The 18,002-nt window shown below is 39.6% G+C and overlaps 1 protein-coding gene across 1 annotated transcript in view; it reads right to left on the bottom strand.

Moving 5' to 3' along the window:
- NCAPD2 (non-SMC condensin I complex subunit D2) overlaps positions 1 to 18,002 on the bottom strand; it is a 36,623-nt gene that overhangs the window by 13,698 nt on the left and 4,923 nt on the right. Inside the window, exons 9-25 of the mRNA XM_063294700.1 lie at positions 17,478 to 17,675; positions 15,960 to 16,094; positions 15,300 to 15,381; positions 13,323 to 13,497; positions 13,016 to 13,143; positions 12,124 to 12,333; positions 11,032 to 11,206; positions 10,559 to 10,643; positions 9,106 to 9,239; positions 7,699 to 7,831; positions 3,944 to 4,028; positions 3,697 to 3,852; positions 3,306 to 3,523; positions 2,940 to 3,051; positions 2,357 to 2,480; positions 2,075 to 2,230; positions 1,751 to 1,928 (exon numbers count right to left, since the gene is read on the bottom strand). Coding sequence (XP_063150770.1) covers positions 1,751 to 1,928; positions 2,075 to 2,230; positions 2,357 to 2,480; positions 2,940 to 3,051; positions 3,306 to 3,523; positions 3,697 to 3,852; positions 3,944 to 4,028; positions 7,699 to 7,831; positions 9,106 to 9,239; positions 10,559 to 10,643; positions 11,032 to 11,206; positions 12,124 to 12,333; positions 13,016 to 13,143; positions 13,323 to 13,497; positions 15,300 to 15,381; positions 15,960 to 16,094; positions 17,478 to 17,675 — 2,484 coding nt within the window. The remainder of the gene's footprint in view (positions 1 to 1,750; positions 1,929 to 2,074; positions 2,231 to 2,356; positions 2,481 to 2,939; positions 3,052 to 3,305; positions 3,524 to 3,696; positions 3,853 to 3,943; positions 4,029 to 7,698; positions 7,832 to 9,105; positions 9,240 to 10,558; positions 10,644 to 11,031; positions 11,207 to 12,123; positions 12,334 to 13,015; positions 13,144 to 13,322; positions 13,498 to 15,299; positions 15,382 to 15,959; positions 16,095 to 17,477; positions 17,676 to 18,002) is intronic.

Raw genomic sequence — 18,002 nt, forward strand, 5'->3', positions numbered from 1 at the left:
GAAGTTGTAGGTTTAATTGTGAATAAAAAGACTAAAGTTAGATCAGAAAATAGGAATGGGTGTCATCTGGTTGTTGTGGGTATATATGAAAGTAGGAACCTATGTTGGTGGCGGTGCATGTTATACTCCATTGGATGATGATTATGGAAGAACCATAAATGATGGTTATGGAAGAGGGAATTCGCAACATTCTAGATGACTATGATACAAATAAATTATTCTGTTAGATGAAAGAATGGATAGATGAGAATGAGAAGAGAATACAGAAAAGGCCATCCGAAGATTGAAAAAATGAGTAAGAATGGTGAATGATTGGTGAATATCTGCTTAGAAGAAGGCCTGTTTTGAATATGTAGTGCAACCATAGGTCTCTCCATAATTACACATAGGAAAGGAACGAACCAAAAAGCATGATGGATTTTTATTGTTTATGATGAACGCTCAAGAGAATTAGCAAAGGATAAAAGGGTGATGATAGCTTCTGAATGTGGGATAGACCATTATTTGAAAATGTAGAGTGGATCTCAGGAAAAAATGGACATGGAAGAAACAGAAAGAAGCGAAAGACACTTGAGTGAAAGTAGTATGACTGTAGGAAGTGAAAGTATGAGTTCTACATGAAAAAGTTTTATAAAACAGATTAGTCACCAGATTGAATCGAGAGTGGATATAAGAAAAGAAAACGTGGAAGCTTTTTGGAATGGAGTGAAAAGAATTATATGCCACAGAAGTTTGTAGACCTAAAGCTAATGGAAAGCGTGAAAAAGTGTGCTTGGTTGAGTAGGAAAGAGGCTGTAGTTTTAATTTGCAAATATTACAGTCAAAGAGAGCAAGAAAAAATTAAGTTCAAAAGGGGGAGTGAAAATACACAGCAATTTGGATGGAATTGTTTTCAAGCACATGAAAAAAAGATTATTCAAGGAGCTTCCAGCAAAGTGAAAACAATAAAAAATAAAAGCAGTGAAATGAGTTGGGGTGAAACTGAAGTGAGGGAATGATGGAAAAAATATTTTAGAGATTTGTATGAGAATGATTGTGATATGTAAAAGAGTGAGATTGAAGCGAATACTATAAATGTTAATATCCAAGAAAAAAAAATGATGAAAAGGAAGTCATGAATGCCGTTAAGAATGTTGAAAAACAGCAGGCGTAGATACATACTGGGAGAAATGTTAAAATAAGTAGTTTGCTGATACAGAGGCTGACGTATTTAGCATATGTGTGAAGACAGCATCTGTGCCTGATTAGAAGAATGCCATAATTGTTTCTCAGTTTTGGCATCCCAGAATTCCCCAGCCATCATATCCTAAAAGGGAACAGAATGATGGGAATGTCTGTACTATATGTATCTTTGGTGAGAGATGCATAAAGGTAGCTGTAAAGCCACACAGTTTTTTTGCCCCTTAGTGAAAACTGTGCTTATATTTCTATATAATTATTTGCTGAAACAAATAGGGCCATTTAGAATAAGCCAAGACTATGGTTCAGTTCAATATAAATGCCCCATATTTGACACAGTATCTTTGTGATTAAATGCCTTTTGCATTCTGACTAGCCTATCTGGCTGTGTCCCAAACTGTTACAGCCTGCTCCGTAAGGACAGAGAGCAAAGTTTCTATTTTGGACTTAGAAAAGGCAGCCATGCTTCAGTTATGTGCTCCATAAAGCATTATTTGAAACTTAGCAGCATAGCAACGAGTAATGTAGGCTGTATATTTCTGAGAGTCTAGCGTGAGGCCTCTTTCCTTACTTTGTTAGAGAGTTCAGTGAAAAAATTCCGAGCCAGACGAACAATCTCATCTTCAGGGTCAATGAGAAGAGCTGCCATCTCACTCACTTGCCCCTTCACCTTCACCATGTCTTTTAGGATCAGGTGAGTCATCACCATAGCAGCTGTCCGTCTGACATGTTGACAAGGGTCCCGCAACCTAAGAAACAAAACCAAGCCACATCGTGGGGTGCCCTATCAGACCTTCTGAAGGCTTCAGCTCCTGGAAAGGCCTTCATGCTACATCCAGCTGGTTAGCATATTTCTTCAGCTTCCAGATTAGAGTCCTTGCTACCCAAGAATTACCTGGCATAGAGGTGGGGTGTCCAAGGTTCCACCAAGTTGGGAAAGCGGATAGCCAGGTCTCCAGCTGCAATGATGAGATTTGCACGTACACTGGAGAGCGTGGCTTTCTCCATAATTGTGAAGAAGAGCCGCAAATGTGAGTCACAAAATTCTGTGCTGCATGGAAATGAAAAGTACGTAAACTTCCAGTTCATCAGTAAGAAGACTCTCAGCTGCAGGAGGAAACATGTACTGGTATGTCAGCAAAAAGGATTTGGAAGAAAAGTTCCTCACAGATCATACCTGATCATACAGAATTTTCCCAGGGCCAACGCGGCAGCTGCTGAGAGTGCTGGATCACTATAGAGTCCTGGATTGTTGCAAATCTTGAGTACAAGGGGAACAAAGGCTGAAAGCAGCTGTTTTCCTATAAAGTAAGAGATGGTAGGAAAGCTGATCGTTCTAGGGAACGTTAAACCTTTCTGTAGCACAGCGTAAAAATCCTCATGGCTTAACTCCTAGGCACGCATAACACATACTTTAGGCAAGTATAAAGAAACAATTGCAATTCAATATTTAAGGTAATTCATTTAAAGTTGCCCATAATAGGACTGGCTTCAGCCACTGAAAAGCATGAACAGCAGGAGAGGAATATTCAATACGCTCAGCCTCTGAAGTTCTTGATGTTGTTTCAATACAGCCTAACATTCCATATTCTAGTATTTGAGGCTGGCGTAGCGCTACCTCACTGGGTTCATGGCAGAAACTGAAAACTAGGGATTTGTGTATGTGTGTGTAGCTCAATTTCTTACCCAGTAGGCCACAAAAAGCAAGTGGAAAATTCAGGAACAAGAAGGAAAAAATCCTACTCAGCCTCCATATTTACCATCCAAGAGCTCTGTCTCACAAATGGAACGGATGAGCTCCGTTTCTGCATCTTCAGCAGAGGCCCCAACCAAGCCTAGGTCCTCCTCCATCGTGGTGTCATTCCGAGGACACTGCGTAGAGGGAAGAAAGCAAGGCAGTCTGAAGAGCAAGAAAAAGCGAAGGCACTCATGATTTCTTCAGTGTATATCGCTGCTCCTCACAATTACAATTGAGCATTGCTGCAGAAGGGTATGCTCAGCAAAGGTTCCTGCCCCAAATTATGAAAATCTCCAGCATTTAACAATCAGATGAGTGACGTGACCTGCAGGGGGACCTTTGAAATAACTCCAGGCAAGTGGACACAGAGAAGAATTCTAGCCCTCACCTTGCCATTCTGGACTTTTACAGCGCTGGCAGCCTGTTCCTTTGCTTCTTGTTCTTCCCCAAGGACATGGCGCCTGCGTAGCTCATTGCTTACAGACAACTCCAGGTGCGCGAGCTGCTGCAAGGCCACATCCCCCGCGAGGGAGACCAAATGTGTCAACATAATGGCATCAATTGTGTTGGAATCACCAGTCGCTTCATTGGAAGAAGATCCAGACTCTGGAGAGCAGACACATTTTTTAATTGTACATTTACCCTCTCTTTTTCTTTTCTGGACCTTAAGCTTCTGAACTTTTGCTGCCCACCCTAGCCATGCCTCTTCTAAGTCACCTGCCTCAAGCATCCCAAGCAGACTTTGCCCAAAGTGGGGAATACTCTCATCTCCAACTCACCTGCCGTATCAAACTCCTGCAACTTTTCCAGGGCTTGTTGGCTACAATGCTGCAAGATCTGAGCACATATTTCCTCAGGTCCTTCTGCTAACAGGTAGATAAGGGCAACTGCTCTCTCAGTAAATGGAACCCAGTGTGCACTTGAATGAGTGAAACCTAGGGAAAAAGAGACAGATAGGCATGCGATCAGACAAGGCAGCATGCTTGTATCTATGCCTACCTTCTTCTCCTAGCTTCACCAACTCACCCGCAGTTACGGCCTCATGCAGACGTTTGAAGAGTAGGTGAGACTGTGGAAGTCGGAAGGGAGTTGTGCTTTTCCCAAGGTCAGACTGCGTGAAAGGGGAAGGATGACATTAGTCTTATCGAGCAGAACTTTTCCTGTTTCCTTTATTGAAAGCAAAGCCAATCTGTGCTTTCTTAGTCCATTTTGAAATTCCTATATACTGAAAGGAGGAGCCCCATCACTAATTAGAGAAGATCCTGCTACAGAACTCAGACATACCGTACTTCTGACATACGTACATGAGCTTTTGGAAGCATCTCAGATTGCCCCAATTGTTTTTTTCCTCCCCAAACCTTTCTCCCTGTTAAAACTACAGGCCAGGCCTGAAGGCAAGCATTTTGGAAGCAGCTTCAAGTAATACCTTGTGCTGATTTTAACACTTTCACTAAGTCAAAAGAAAGGAGAATTTATAAATAAGTTTTAGACTGTATGTGCCTGCGTTCTTGCATACCCTTTATATTTTCTTAACCCTCACATCTATCAATTTTGAATTGGGAATTAAATAAAATAGGAAAGTCTGCCATTTCAAAATTCAAACTATCCTGCTAATACGAAGCCTGGTCAACTCCAAAAGCCCTCTGCTTAAGATAATCAGAGTCATCCTGCCTTTTCAAACAAAATGCCTAAATGTGTTCCTTAAACATTCTGCCCAAAGTGACTCCATTCTATCAAACTTCTCATTCCCTCCTACATTACTAAAAAGGAGAAAGAAAAGCTATTCTAACTCATTAAAGTATGTTCTCAAATCCAAGGGGCTATCCTGAAGTGACATCCTGTTTTATTTTAATTATTAAATCTCCTAAACTAAGACATCCCCTCCCATCTATCTCCCCACTTTCTTCCAGAATAATTGTACATACATACACTTTTGCTATAAAGTATTTCGGGTTGGCATTTGCCTCCCCCTACTGTGCTAGGTTCCCCTTAAATAAAAGGTAATTTTCTAGGGACAATCCTTTATATAAACACAAATATTATTCAGAGAATCTTGCAGCACTATTGTCTTTTATCTACTTACTGTATTTTATGTATACTTTTTTCCCTCTTCCTAATTAACTTGGTCAGTTTAATATATTATCTATCTACTGTTCTTTTTTGTCTGTTTTTTAGGGCCCTTAGATTTTCTTTAAGCATCCACAGTACCATGGGACAAGACCCTGAATGTGGGAATTCAGTTTAATATATATAACACATATAACAGCTCCGAGGAAGGGTAAGCATAGAGTGAAAACTAGGTTCTCACTTGAGTTAATATAACCTTGTATAAAACTCACCAAGCATTTACAGCATAAGATTACAAACTACAGCCATAGCAGTGAGCAAGGCAGATATCAGTGAATCCTACTGAACAAAGATTCTGCCCTCGTAGTTATTCTCAGGTTGAGGATTTACCATATTATCTTCTGTATTGCCAGTTACATTTATCAGTCCATGAGAAATTTTTTGAAAAAAGGTGGACAATTTCTCAGGGCAATTCAGATGAAGAAAAAAATAGCCCTTTTATCACTTGTTAATGAAGCCACGTCACAGAGTGAAGGTTTATTAAGCTTTCTTGTTCTAATCGCATTTGTTTAATATTAATGGATGTAATGGCCCATGGCTATGGAGATTGAATAAAAACACATGAAACTATAAACATAGCACTCAATACCCCATATTTATGGCCCCTAAGTCCTCCCCAGATTGTGGTAGTGAATCCTGGCAGAAAAGATTAAAAACCGACTCCTGAAATGAAGAATATTTCCCACTTGCTTTTTAGTAATAATTTCAGGGTTAATTGGGACTGAATTCTGATTTAGATTTATGCTCACAACTCCTCTAAAGACAATCCTAGTCTCTATACCACAGCTTCCAAGATTGCCAAATCAGCTCAATTAAAATAATCTAAGAACTTTAAGATGAGATTTTACTCAGAATTTCCACAAATTGTTGCTTAGCAGCATTTGACTATCTGTGGCCTTTTGGAGGGTAAAGGGTAGCGCAGCAGGGTGCAGGAACCGCAGTAGTTCTAGAAGGCTACTGGTGGGGCTTCTGTACAGGCACAGAACTGGTAAGTGTGATGCAGAGGCCACAATGAAGAATGAATCATTACTTTCTTTCCATGCGATGGACATTTTAATGTGTTTTGTATCAGTAAGTATGTGGCTTGGCGCTTGGAGACCAGATCTTCATTATCTACTGCTCTCAAAGTCCAGTTGGGTCTTGAAAGAGGCCTTTTGTGAGAAAGAATGAATGAGTCTGAGAGAAAGTAAATTCAGTTGAGCCTGAAAACTGGTCCTTTTCAGGCTGTTCCTTCTTTGCTCCTCTGTGAATCATTAAGCGGCTTCTAGTTGGGATGGATTCAAACATTTAAACAAACTATTAGGTAAAACAGTGAAGACAGAAGTAGACATTTTCTTCTTTCCCTGTTTTCTTTCTTTCAGTGCTCCTAGGTGTTCTTCTTCAAATTTGCTGTTGGGGCGTATCACAGAATAGAAGCTAAGACAGGTAGGTGGCCTCTCACCCAAGCCCCATCTGTTTCAGGAAGCAGGATTTCTGAGAAGCAACACAACTTTGACAAGATTTTCCAATTTCTCCCAGTTCTCCTTTTGTGGAATCATCATCATGTCAGTCAGAATATGTACTAACTTCCTTTGATTCATTTCTTTGATAGAGCATCTCTAGCATTGCTTCTTCTACAGCTCTTGGAGGCTACAGGAACTTAAATTCCTGAAGAAGGTAATTAGATTCTTTATAGGCACCATGACTTAACTGAGCAGGCTGAAATTCAGCTGGTTAGATCATTAGAGCATAGTTCCAATGATACCAGATCAATGACGGTGCTGGACTTCCCTGGTCTCTGGGCCAGACAGTTTCACAGGTTTTGCATAAGGGCCTAGAATGTCTGAATTGCTGCCACTGGAATCAGAGAGTGATACTATTTACTTACCCTTGGCAAGATGCAACTGAACACCTGGACTCTCAGAAGTTGCTGTGGCTGGAGCCATCCACATCTAAGAAGTGGATGTGTTACGGGTAACAATGTTAATGCTTGCAAAAGAAACCATGGGGTGGACGAGACAATGAAGACTGGCACTTGTAGCTCTTTGTGTATAGTTCTTTCCCAAGATCTCTTTCAGCCCACATGGGCTACTTTTAACTCTTGTGACAGGCTATGTTGTAAAAGAGCTTGAGGCAAGGTGTTGCCTGGCACTTTCGGGGCTAAAGCAAACAAGTCCTTTGTGAAATGGATTATATTTCAATCTGTACATCCCATTTAACTCTCTCCATTGAGACAGAATCATTTTTCCTTGATGGCTGTCTAAGACAGCCTCAGAACCTATTGTTTAAAGTACATGCCAACATTCCATATGCAACCTTTTAAACACTTTTTAAAACTTGTTTTGCCTTTTTCTTTTAAATGAAGTAATCTTGGTAGTAGTTTTAACAGTTGTTAGCTGCTCTCAATAGTCAGTACATGCTAGAAGGGCAGGGTATTACCATTTTATATAAACAATATAAAGACATTAAACTTGAACCAACCAAACCATATTATGCAGTTTGTTGTATGATCCCAGCTATATTGTACAGAAGTTCAAGACTGCTACCTTTTGTACAAAATCATCATGGTCTTAACAAATGGGCAAACTTAGCTCTCCTATCTATATTCACAGTATATAGGTCACAGACCAAACAAATGAGATAAAATATTGGTCTCATCAAAGGCAAACTCTGACCTTCTGGCTATTGGCAATTTTGGAGATGGCATTACACACTTCCTGGGCAAGACGATAATCTTCATGGATTCTCTCATCTAATCCCACAGTGATTAAAACATCCAGGTTACTTCCCACAATCTCAGGCTTCCCCCTGTTGATGGCAGGAAAATCCCCCATTAGATCCAAATGTTACAGAAATCTTCAAAGAAATCTTCAAAGTGACCTTAGAAACGCCAAAGCAAAAACTTACAATATTTGTTGTCTTATAGAAGCAAAGCAATGGATCAATGCTAATTTCTTATAATGGATTATACCTCTATTATTTACATTTTCTGTAAATAATACATTTAATGTAATGTATTTTATTGGGTTACTGAAACTAAGAACACAACAGCAAAAGCTTACTGACAAGAAAAATTGTAAAATTTATATTAGCGCAGTATTTTTATTAGGCCAATAACATAATATAAAGTTCTCAAGAAATGTTCAACAAGCTAGGCATTTTGTGGCTGAGGAGGAGGTGAGTTATAAATATAAGGCTGGCAGGTATCAAAGCCATTTAGTCCTTGAGATGCAAAGTTGTCAAATTACACACAGGGTAAGTCACTGAAACTTCTAATCTTCAAACCTTACCACAAATTATGTAACATAACATCTAAAAACAAATGTCTTCACCACAGAGCCACAATACAATGCACATGCAACATCTAATATTGAGAATTTACTATTATCCCTTCTTGGGGAATTGTAAAAAACAAAAGGGAGGGCAAAAAATATTTCTCCTCCAAAACAAAAGCAAAAAGAGGGGATCACCAAGTACAGGTCAACATTATTTGATTGTTGGGCTAATGCATTTTGGAAAAAACTCAATGACTCAATGCACACGGAGTGTCCTTGATCAAGGATGTTTTTAAAAATCAACAATAAAATAATTGTGACTGGCACCTAAGTGCTCCCACTTTTTTTTTGTTTTGCTTTAATTGCTGTGTCTGCCCTCCCTCCTCTTGCCTCCATAAAAACCAGCAGGTTGAGCTTCAGAGGGAAGGGGCAGGTTGGACGGATCACTATTTGACAGTAGAATCTTAACACACCACTGTAACTGATAGAACAGTTGCAGAAGTAACCCATATCAGGAAAACCTTATTCGCTACAAGCCTTTTCTCATGTAGTTTTTTTTTTCAACAAATACCAGCAATCTAATTTCCTTGTGACTCTCTCTTACCCACATATGTATCTCCAGGTTGTAAACCTCTACTTCATAAGTTGAAGGGTAGGGAGAGATCAAGTAGATACCAAGTAAGAACACTTTCTCTAAGCTTCCTTGGGAGAAGCAGGGATCTAGATTCTTTAGGGTATGTTGCATGTGATACAATTATCATACTGAATCTTCTAAATGTATTAGCCATGTAGAGACAGCTGACTCACTGTGCCATCATTCCTAGAAGCATGATAGCAGCGTGGCGTTCCAATCCTGAGCACTGCAATTTCTCAGTAAATTTTTCCCAGAGCAGTTGAATCACAGTAGGCTTTATTTCATCCTTTTGCACAAACTCTGAGATCTAAGAAACAACAAAGGTAGTCAGGAAATGGAACCAGGCAGTTTTTAAAGCTAGTATAACATTCAACTCCTGCCCCCCAAGCTCAAAGCAAAAGCCCACTCTGGCACTTTGAAGGCTTCCCTACGCTTTCTTCAAGGTAACAAGCACAAGTCCATAAATGTTGCTGCATCAGAATTAGCAGGAATGAGCATAGATTTGACTTTTTCCTCCTTTGTAGAGATTTACACAAGGCACATCTGAATGCCTAACCCACTTGAGCACACGGAAAGCTTAATTCATGCAGGGATAAATTCTCTTTCAGTGGATGAAAGTAAGGGGATAGGGCTGTATTGATAAGAACATATCAAGGCATTACCAGAAAAACAAATGTTTACTCCCACTTTTAAACTTATATGCAGAAGTGAGGTTTAAGACGGTCAGTTTGGGAGTGCCTGATCTTACTTCCTTGATACATTTGATTCTGACACAAATGAAATTAGAACAGCATATACAGATTACAGACCTATAACATGAAATAAAGGTTTCTCTAGCTTATCATCCTGATCCAAACAACCACTAATAAGGTCTTTCCAGGAAATCCACAAGCAGAATCTGAAGGCAATAACTTTCCTCCTGTAATTTCCAATCAGCAGCTGACATTGATCTATTTGGTATCATTCAGCTCATAGCCACCAAATTCTTTATTTCCCTTTAGAAAGATCTAAGCCCAGGGCAACATCAATTTATAATCAATCAATCAATCAATCAATCAATCAATCAATCAATCAAAATGATATGTGGTATGTAGTAGATATCCTGAATATACTTGCTCTCAGCATTTCCAAGATCCAGTACAGGTAGTCCTTGCTTAACAATGGTAATTGGGACCAGAATTTCCATCGCTAAGCAATGCAGTTGTAAAGTGCGATGTCACGTGACCACACTGCTTAGCAACTGCAATTCCAGCAGTCCCAGTTGCTGTCATTAAGCAAGGATCATGGGTTGTTAAGCAAAGACTGCATGTGACCGCAACTTGTGACCTCCTGCTGGCTTCCAACAAGTCAAGTCAATGGAGAAGCTGGCAGGAAGTTGCAAGTCCCGATCACGACAAGAATTAATTAATTTTGAAAACACATTGCAGAGGCCCTAGTGACATCTGTGTTTGAGTTAAGTACCTCAGGCATTACAAAAATCTAAAGGATTAAAGTGATAGAATAAAAATTTAGATGGGTAATCATGATGACAATTTAGGGGCAGAGATTATGCCCCCTATGTTCTTCAGATGAAGAATACCAGTCAAATGCAACTAGATGGCTTTTTATAAGGGAAAACACACTCACAATTTCTCCAAGGCATTTAATAGTCCCCAATGATGCATCAACCATGAGGAGAGAGAGAGATTGCACCAAATTCTGGGCTCGAGTCCTGTGTAGAAGATAAGAAGGAAGAGGTAGGGTTAATTCTATTTAATTCTGTCATCATGGCATTCTACCCAAAAGTTAGTTAGGTATATCCAGATTCGTAACCTAAGCATTCATTCCGTGGTGTAGGGCATGTGGACAATCCAGACTAGCCATTCTTCACTTGGTCTGCACTCCTTGCTCTTTTGGGGGTCCAGGGTCTATTAAGGAGGGCAATACAGTTCAAACCAAGAAGGCAGCCAAGACAAAGCTTAGATCTGACTATGCTGAATAGTGAGCTTTGTAGCTAGATTCTGTATTCCCTCCACTACCACTCAGTTAGTAGATGTATATATTTAATTTGCATCGTGCCTTTCCGCTGTGATTTTTGATGGAAATGGGTCAAGCCAAACCTTTCAGAGTCACCACTGGGGTTCAGATAGAGTCTCCTATAGGCATCCAACACAGCTTCTCTGACTCCGGGTTCCTTAGACCATATCAGGGGGAGCATGCGACGGACTCCGAGCACAGCCTGAGGTACACCAAACTGAGAAACTACAACAAAGAACTCAATAGCTTCTTGTGCCACTGAAAAGAAAGAACAGGGTGGAGAAGACTGTTTGATATTGCAACTTCAATTCATGCCTCAGGCCACTCTATCAATGTTTCAGCTGTTTTTCCTCTTAGGTTCATACTAAATAATGATTAGTCTGAAGACAGGATAGCTATTGAATCCACCATGTTTCTCAAGCATATGGTTTTGAATTGTGTAACTAATGTGCTGCAAGAATATTTCCATGGTTAGAATACACAAAATTCTTAGTAAAGCATTTAGTTTACTTGGCTGATTTAAAGGTTATATAATAGCGTGCAAGACTTCCAGTTTTCAAAAGCTGTATCACAGCCAATACAGCTGCTTAAAATATAGTGCCTCCCCTCCCCCATATTTAAGTTGCATTTTGAATATTTTAGAGTGCTGAGTTATTGCAGTAGCCTGTTTAGATGCTCTGCCACATGCAGATTTTACACTCTTCAGTTAACTCCCACTTCCCAAATCCTCCACTGAAAGATATTGTCAATAGCTGTCATGTAACCAAGAACCCCTCCTTGATACAGGATTATATACTGGATAACCACTGGGGAAAAAACACAGCTCTGCAAAACATGATAAATGGGATATGTATGGAGAGGCTCCAGTTAGAAAGCAGTTAAAAAAAAAAAAAACAAGCAAACCCAAAACTGAATTCTACTTTACGGAATATTTCTCATACTACTATATTACTATCTATATACAGCAATAGGTAGAATCCAGAAACTATTTTTTGCTGTGTCGTGAGCTGTGGATCTGGAGTTCCATTTAAATCTCCAACAGGGTTTCAGAAATTGTGTTCCAAGTAACTAATGCTCCAAGTTTCCAGACCTATCTTGTTCCAGGCGTGGAGACTTACCCCAGACATGATACATGGTGAAAATAAACAAAAGAACAGAAGCATAATTATACCAACCGGATCCTGAGCTTTCATACATGAGTTTAGAGACCGTGCTTAAGGCTTCAGTGATTTTTGCAGAAAAGTTGTAGGCATCTTGTAAGTATTGTACCAGCATCTCCTGTTTCACTAAAGCCGCTGGCAGTGGGTCCTCCTGGGTTTGCTCTTCATTCCCTGTATTGTTTGTATCATCTGTGGGTTCTTGGACACCAACCGTAATCCTAGTATCTGTGCAGCAGAAACAAGGACTGAATATACGTAATCCCAAACTGAACCTATGCAGAGCAATATAAACAACAAGAACCTGCACGTTTATATTGCTATGGGTGAATTTTTGTCCTATTGCAGTAAAACGTGAAGTCCTTGGTGCTCTCTGAGCTTGGCTGTTTACTTGCAGACATTCATTAACCAACTAGAGAACATCATCGTGATGCATGTTACCTAGTTAGGTAATGAAACATCTGCAAGCAAACTATCAAGTTCAGAGAGCACCAAGGCCTTCACAGTTCAACACTGAGTTATATACATTTTCTATTATTACAATAAAAATTAGATGTAATAAGTTGTTTTTCTAAAGGAACATCTAGTGCGGAATGGAAGGGGTGTGCAAAATTTATCAGTCCAGGAATGTTCTTTTCCTTCTGGATCACAGGTGTGGTAGTTTAGATAAATTTTCTGAACAAGAAGTGACCGAGGTGTTCCAGATATAATGCTCTGGTTCAACAGTGAAGAGAAAAAGGGATGATTTAGCTCCCCAACATCAACACATCTTTTTTATTTTAAAGTTATACTGTCCCTATCTACGTTGTATATAAAGGGGAGAGGCGTGGAACTAAACGGTCATCCCTACCACTATACCTAGAAGCCTCTAGAATCAAAGAAATTAAGTGGAGCAGCATTAGATGATTACCAAGGTATAATGTTCTCAACATATTCAGGATATAGTTTTTCTCATCATCCTTTATTCCTGGGCTGCTGGGGAAAGGCTCCAACCCTTGGAATTGGTGCATACCTTCTCGTGTCAGACAGATGGCATCCCTGCATTAAGAATAAACACAATAAAGCCAAACTTCATCTAGCTATTTCTTACATATTCATCTAACCTTTAGGAAGTGTAACATACCTCAAAGTTATACACCTAATGACTGTAACAAGTTCCAAATGTTGCATGTTACATTCAGAGCAGAGGCATCCACATCCTGCTATAGTTTACTCACTTGTAATTGGATTTTCTCAACAGCTGGACAATATTGTTGATTAGCTGTGCTGGGTCATTTATCTCAAGGTGATGTTCCTCCTCTGCCCATTGCTCTGAGTACAGGCAATTCTTCAGAGTTGCCTGGAGCTCTGGTTGCATTGCTTCCCATTCATCCTCAGGGGAGATTACTACCTCTGTGAGGTGAATGGAAGAGTCAGATATAGTTTCCCATTCCTACTGTGATCATCAGCATTTACAGAATAAACACTAGAAGGGTGGTGTTGAAGTAATCCTTATTTAAGTGTTCCAGGCTAAAATATTGGGTTTCTAAACTTTGCTGTTACTGAGACAAACTAATCATCATGAAGTATAGGTGAGGAGCAGTCCTGAGAGAGTAAAGAGGAAGAATAGCGACTTTGGATGGTCACAGTTCCTAAGGGTTGGTGGTCTGAGCGCAGCTGTGAGGAACCTGTTCAGCCAACAGATTCTCAGAAGAAAGTGCTGAGCTCTCCCCTCTCTGTGTCAAAGAACTGGTGAGGTAACTCTGAGCACTGGAGCTAGGCAGGAATATAACTGAGGATGTTCTTTTCCTATTCTATTGTTGCAAATCTTTAATAGTCCAGTCTATTGGAACAAATAGGAGAAGCAGCCCAGTTTTCATAAGTTGATTTAAAATGCAGACAATGCAAGTATAATGTAATCTTTTAAAATGGACATGTAATCTTATCAGTGAACCTACAGTTTTTCCCTATCCCTTCCTTTTGAAAATTCTGGTCACTTGTTACAGACTAAACTTCCACCTCTTTGCTTAGAACAAAGCTCTACTATATTAAGTGGCACTGATTTGCTCATAAAAGTATATTAGATCATGTATACCAATTTGTGTTGACAACCATCTATTAACAAGAGACTACAAATACTGTACTGACTTGGCTTTATTAGCCAGCCATCATTTCTGCTACCACCAATACCATCCCCTTGTTTTTTTTCATCATATTAAAAGTTGTTAGAGATTTGTATAGGATACAGATACGGAAAGAAACAGGAAGTCTCTCCCACAGCCCAAGAATGAATTCTAGTGTTTGTTTTGGTTGTTGTTGAATATGAAAGCAAGATGAAACCAATGGAGTAGGAGCTGGTTTAGTGTTGGTGCCATATCTGGCAGATGGGAAGGAGTGCACGCCTGTAGCAAACTGGCAAGTGAACTTGCAGAGGCCCATTTCTTAGAACACACAGTAATCCAAGGTATCTAAATGTCAAACATTATGTGTATAAAATTATACAGAGTTAGATACCCATATCTAAAGAAATATGCCTTTTCTTTCGATAGCTTCTCCACAGGCAAGGAAAAAGTATAGCATTGGACTATAAGATTAGAATTACTGAACTGCCCAGCTAATGGCCCTGTACGTACAGTATGTCATCTTCAGCATCCCAGGTCAGATGGGCTACAAGCAAAATTAATTCGGGGAAGATCTGGATTGTGATTGCTATACTTTAATACTGGCTAGCTGTGGTAAATTCTTGGTAGATGTCCACACTTGTGAATGTAATTCATTAAGAGACTCAAAGAATGTGCCAGAGGCTATCCAGCAAACTGCTTGGCTTACTATGCCACAAAAAACTAATCCGCTGCTTCTTACATAGAAGGGAAAACTGCCCCCTTCAAAGAGTTTGCTATGACATGATCATTGAGAGCTAAGGGAGCAGAAATGGGAACATATCTGGCTCAAAGCCATAGAAACATGAACTGGATATTTAGTGCAAAAGACATAAAACATGCCAGTTTCTAATAACGTACTGTGCATAAGGTATCCTTTTATACATGGCAGCTCTTGGAGATAAAACTACAGGAGACAGAGCTACCACGAGTCCTATTAGCAGTATCAAAGTAGGATTCTGCCTTTCCTGTTTCATGTCACAATTAATCTCAACTTTGCAATTTCTATCTTTACCCACACATCCTAGAGCTATGGCACTGATGAAAGCACATTACCAACTGCGGGTCTGTACTTCTTCATGTCTTGAAGTTTTTGCTTCTCCTTTTCAAGAAGTTCAGTTAAGTCAGCACAGCTCAACTGTAAACGTGAAATGTTTACATTAATTAACTTTTTAAATACTTCTATTTTCATATCCTCATAAAAGCTTCTTGTGTCTGTTATCACCAAATATAATATACTAATGTTATGGGATTTAAGGTAATGTGACTAGTAGCAAAACCAAGGAAAAGAGTCAACTTTTAAAAACCTATCTTGGAAGAAAATCATGGCAACTGCCTATTCCAGAACAGTTCATCCTGTCCCTTGTACTGAATGCAGTCAGAAAGAAAATTAAGCCACCAATCTAAGCCAAGGTCCTCTTTTGTGTCAGCTGCTTAGAATTTAAAAAAATATTCATAAGAAAAAAAAAAGACTATGTATTGGGGTGGAAAAAATGGCTTGATGTGATAACATGACGACCCTTTTACTGATGCTTTTTTTTCCACATTACATAACACTGCATTCTGCTTTTCTGCATTCAACATATTTTGAGCTATACTTTTTTTTTTAAGATAACAGGGTGGGCAGAAACCCATGTTCAGAAGATGAGGATAGGTGAGGAGTAATGAGACATATTGCAGTAAAAAATTGTCAAGAAATAGATTTATAAAGCTTACCTTACAAGAGAAAGGGTTGTTGGAAAGGAAGGCAGAGAGCAGCTGAATAGCATTCTTAACTACCGTTACTGCTTTGTCCCGTAGCCGACCTGCAGCAAGGCACACAACTGCTTGGAATCTAGTTAAGGGCAGAGCCTATGGTAAAAAGAGAAGATATTTGATACAACTGATACAACCACGATAGTAAGGAAACATTTCTTCTGCAGAACCAGTGCCACTATCTAACAAGTTCTCAACTCTGCTCAGACGTTGGCTGTACTAAATACTTTCTTCCACCTGGAGATGCACAGAAGGCCTAGGGTACACAGTGCAAACCTTCATTTTCCCTAGCACCATAAACAGTTTCGCTAGAAAAAAAATACGGAAGGAACAGTTGTACCGTATTTTCACTGCTACATAGTAATTGCTTGGCAGCAAGTAGTACATGGCCACCTGAAAGTGGCCTGTTACCCTTATATGATCTGCTTACAAAGTACAAACATACTGAACACAGAAAATGGACAGCAAGCATTCCCAAGGAAAGCTGTGCAAAACTTTTCAATATTACATTGTTATAATTTACAAAAAAATACAGTATTTTGGCGATTCTCTGACATCAGATAAGAGAAGCAAAACCAGTGCTGTCCTCCCTGGGAGCTTCAATGCTGGAACATCCAAAAACAATTCTACAACAAGCGACCTGCTGCCAGAACATCGTGTGTTTGCTCAGAAGTAAGCCTCAACTGTTTCACAGCCCCTAAATACGAAGAAGCCTCCATCCCAGATCCAAGTGCTCTCCCTGAAGGCTGCAAAGCACACTTTACAACATTTTGCAACAACCGAAGGCAGCACTGGTCCAGAATGCAGCAATCTCACCCTTTACAAAGACAGCACCTAGCAAGTGTGCATTTTCTTAGCTGTAATAGCTGTACCAACTTTTTTTTTTAAAGGAAATTACCTGCCATATGCAGTCCTTGTTGTTCTCACAACTACTCCTTTTAGTATTTTAACTATTTCTTGAATGCTACTATTGTTCTTCAGCTACTGCATTGTGTTCTTTATTTATGTTTTAGGCTGATGATGTATTATTTGTGGTGAACCGCTCTGCATTTTGTGAAGGATGGTAGAAACATACAATGTAAATGAAGTAGTTGATGTTCAAATCTCTGTTGGAAATCACTACCAAAATGTTTATATAGTCAAATGGTCTCTGTATTTGTTTTTATCCAGTTGAACTCCTACTGGAGGTTGGCATTACAATTTTTGTGTAGAGGAGATCCCTGGGTGGGTTGCTCCTTCCACTTGCTTTGACAGGAATATGCAAATAAAGCTTAAAATTCCCTCCATAGGTAGGTAGCCATCTGCTTCCAGATTTGTTTCTGTCTGGTTCCATGACAAGACAGTGATGTTTGCTTAAACAATCTAGTGCAGAACTCCCTCTCAATAATTATTCAGTAACCTAACTCAAAATAATAGAAGACATCAGTAGCAACCTAATTATCCTAATTAAGTTCAAAAAGTACTTTCTTCAAAACTCACTTTCTGTTGCACAATTCGGGTAAGCAGTTGAAGCACACGACTGCGCACAAAGCTATTGACATCGCATGTGTGCGCCTGCAGAGTATCCAAGAACTGATCCCTTGTATTTCTGGCAGCTTCTTCCAGTTGCTCTCCATTCAGCACTTGCAACAGTATCTCTGCCATAGCAGCCAAAATGGCATTACGCATTCCGTAACTCTGCAGAATTAGAACATGGTTCAGAAGGACATCTGGGCTGGCCATTTCCAAAACTTGCAAACCAGAAGATAACATGCTCAGAAAGCAAGTATGTAGATTTTTTATCCTGCCTTTATTATTTTTTATAAATAACTCAAGGCAGGGAACATACCTAAGACTCCTTCTTCCTCCTATTTTCCCCACAACAACAACCCTGAAGCTTCAGATTTGGAACTGATTTAATTGATTCATCTATGCAAGAATCTCAGGCCAAAAGCTCTTTACAGCAGTAGCTCTGTGCTGGACTTATTGATAATGAATTGCCAAATGCTACAGAGAAAAGGCAAC

This window comes from Candoia aspera, chromosome 2 (genome assembly GCF_035149785.1).
Source record: "Candoia aspera isolate rCanAsp1 chromosome 2, rCanAsp1.hap2, whole genome shotgun sequence".
NCBI lineage: Eukaryota > Metazoa > Chordata > Lepidosauria > Squamata > Boidae > Candoia > Candoia aspera.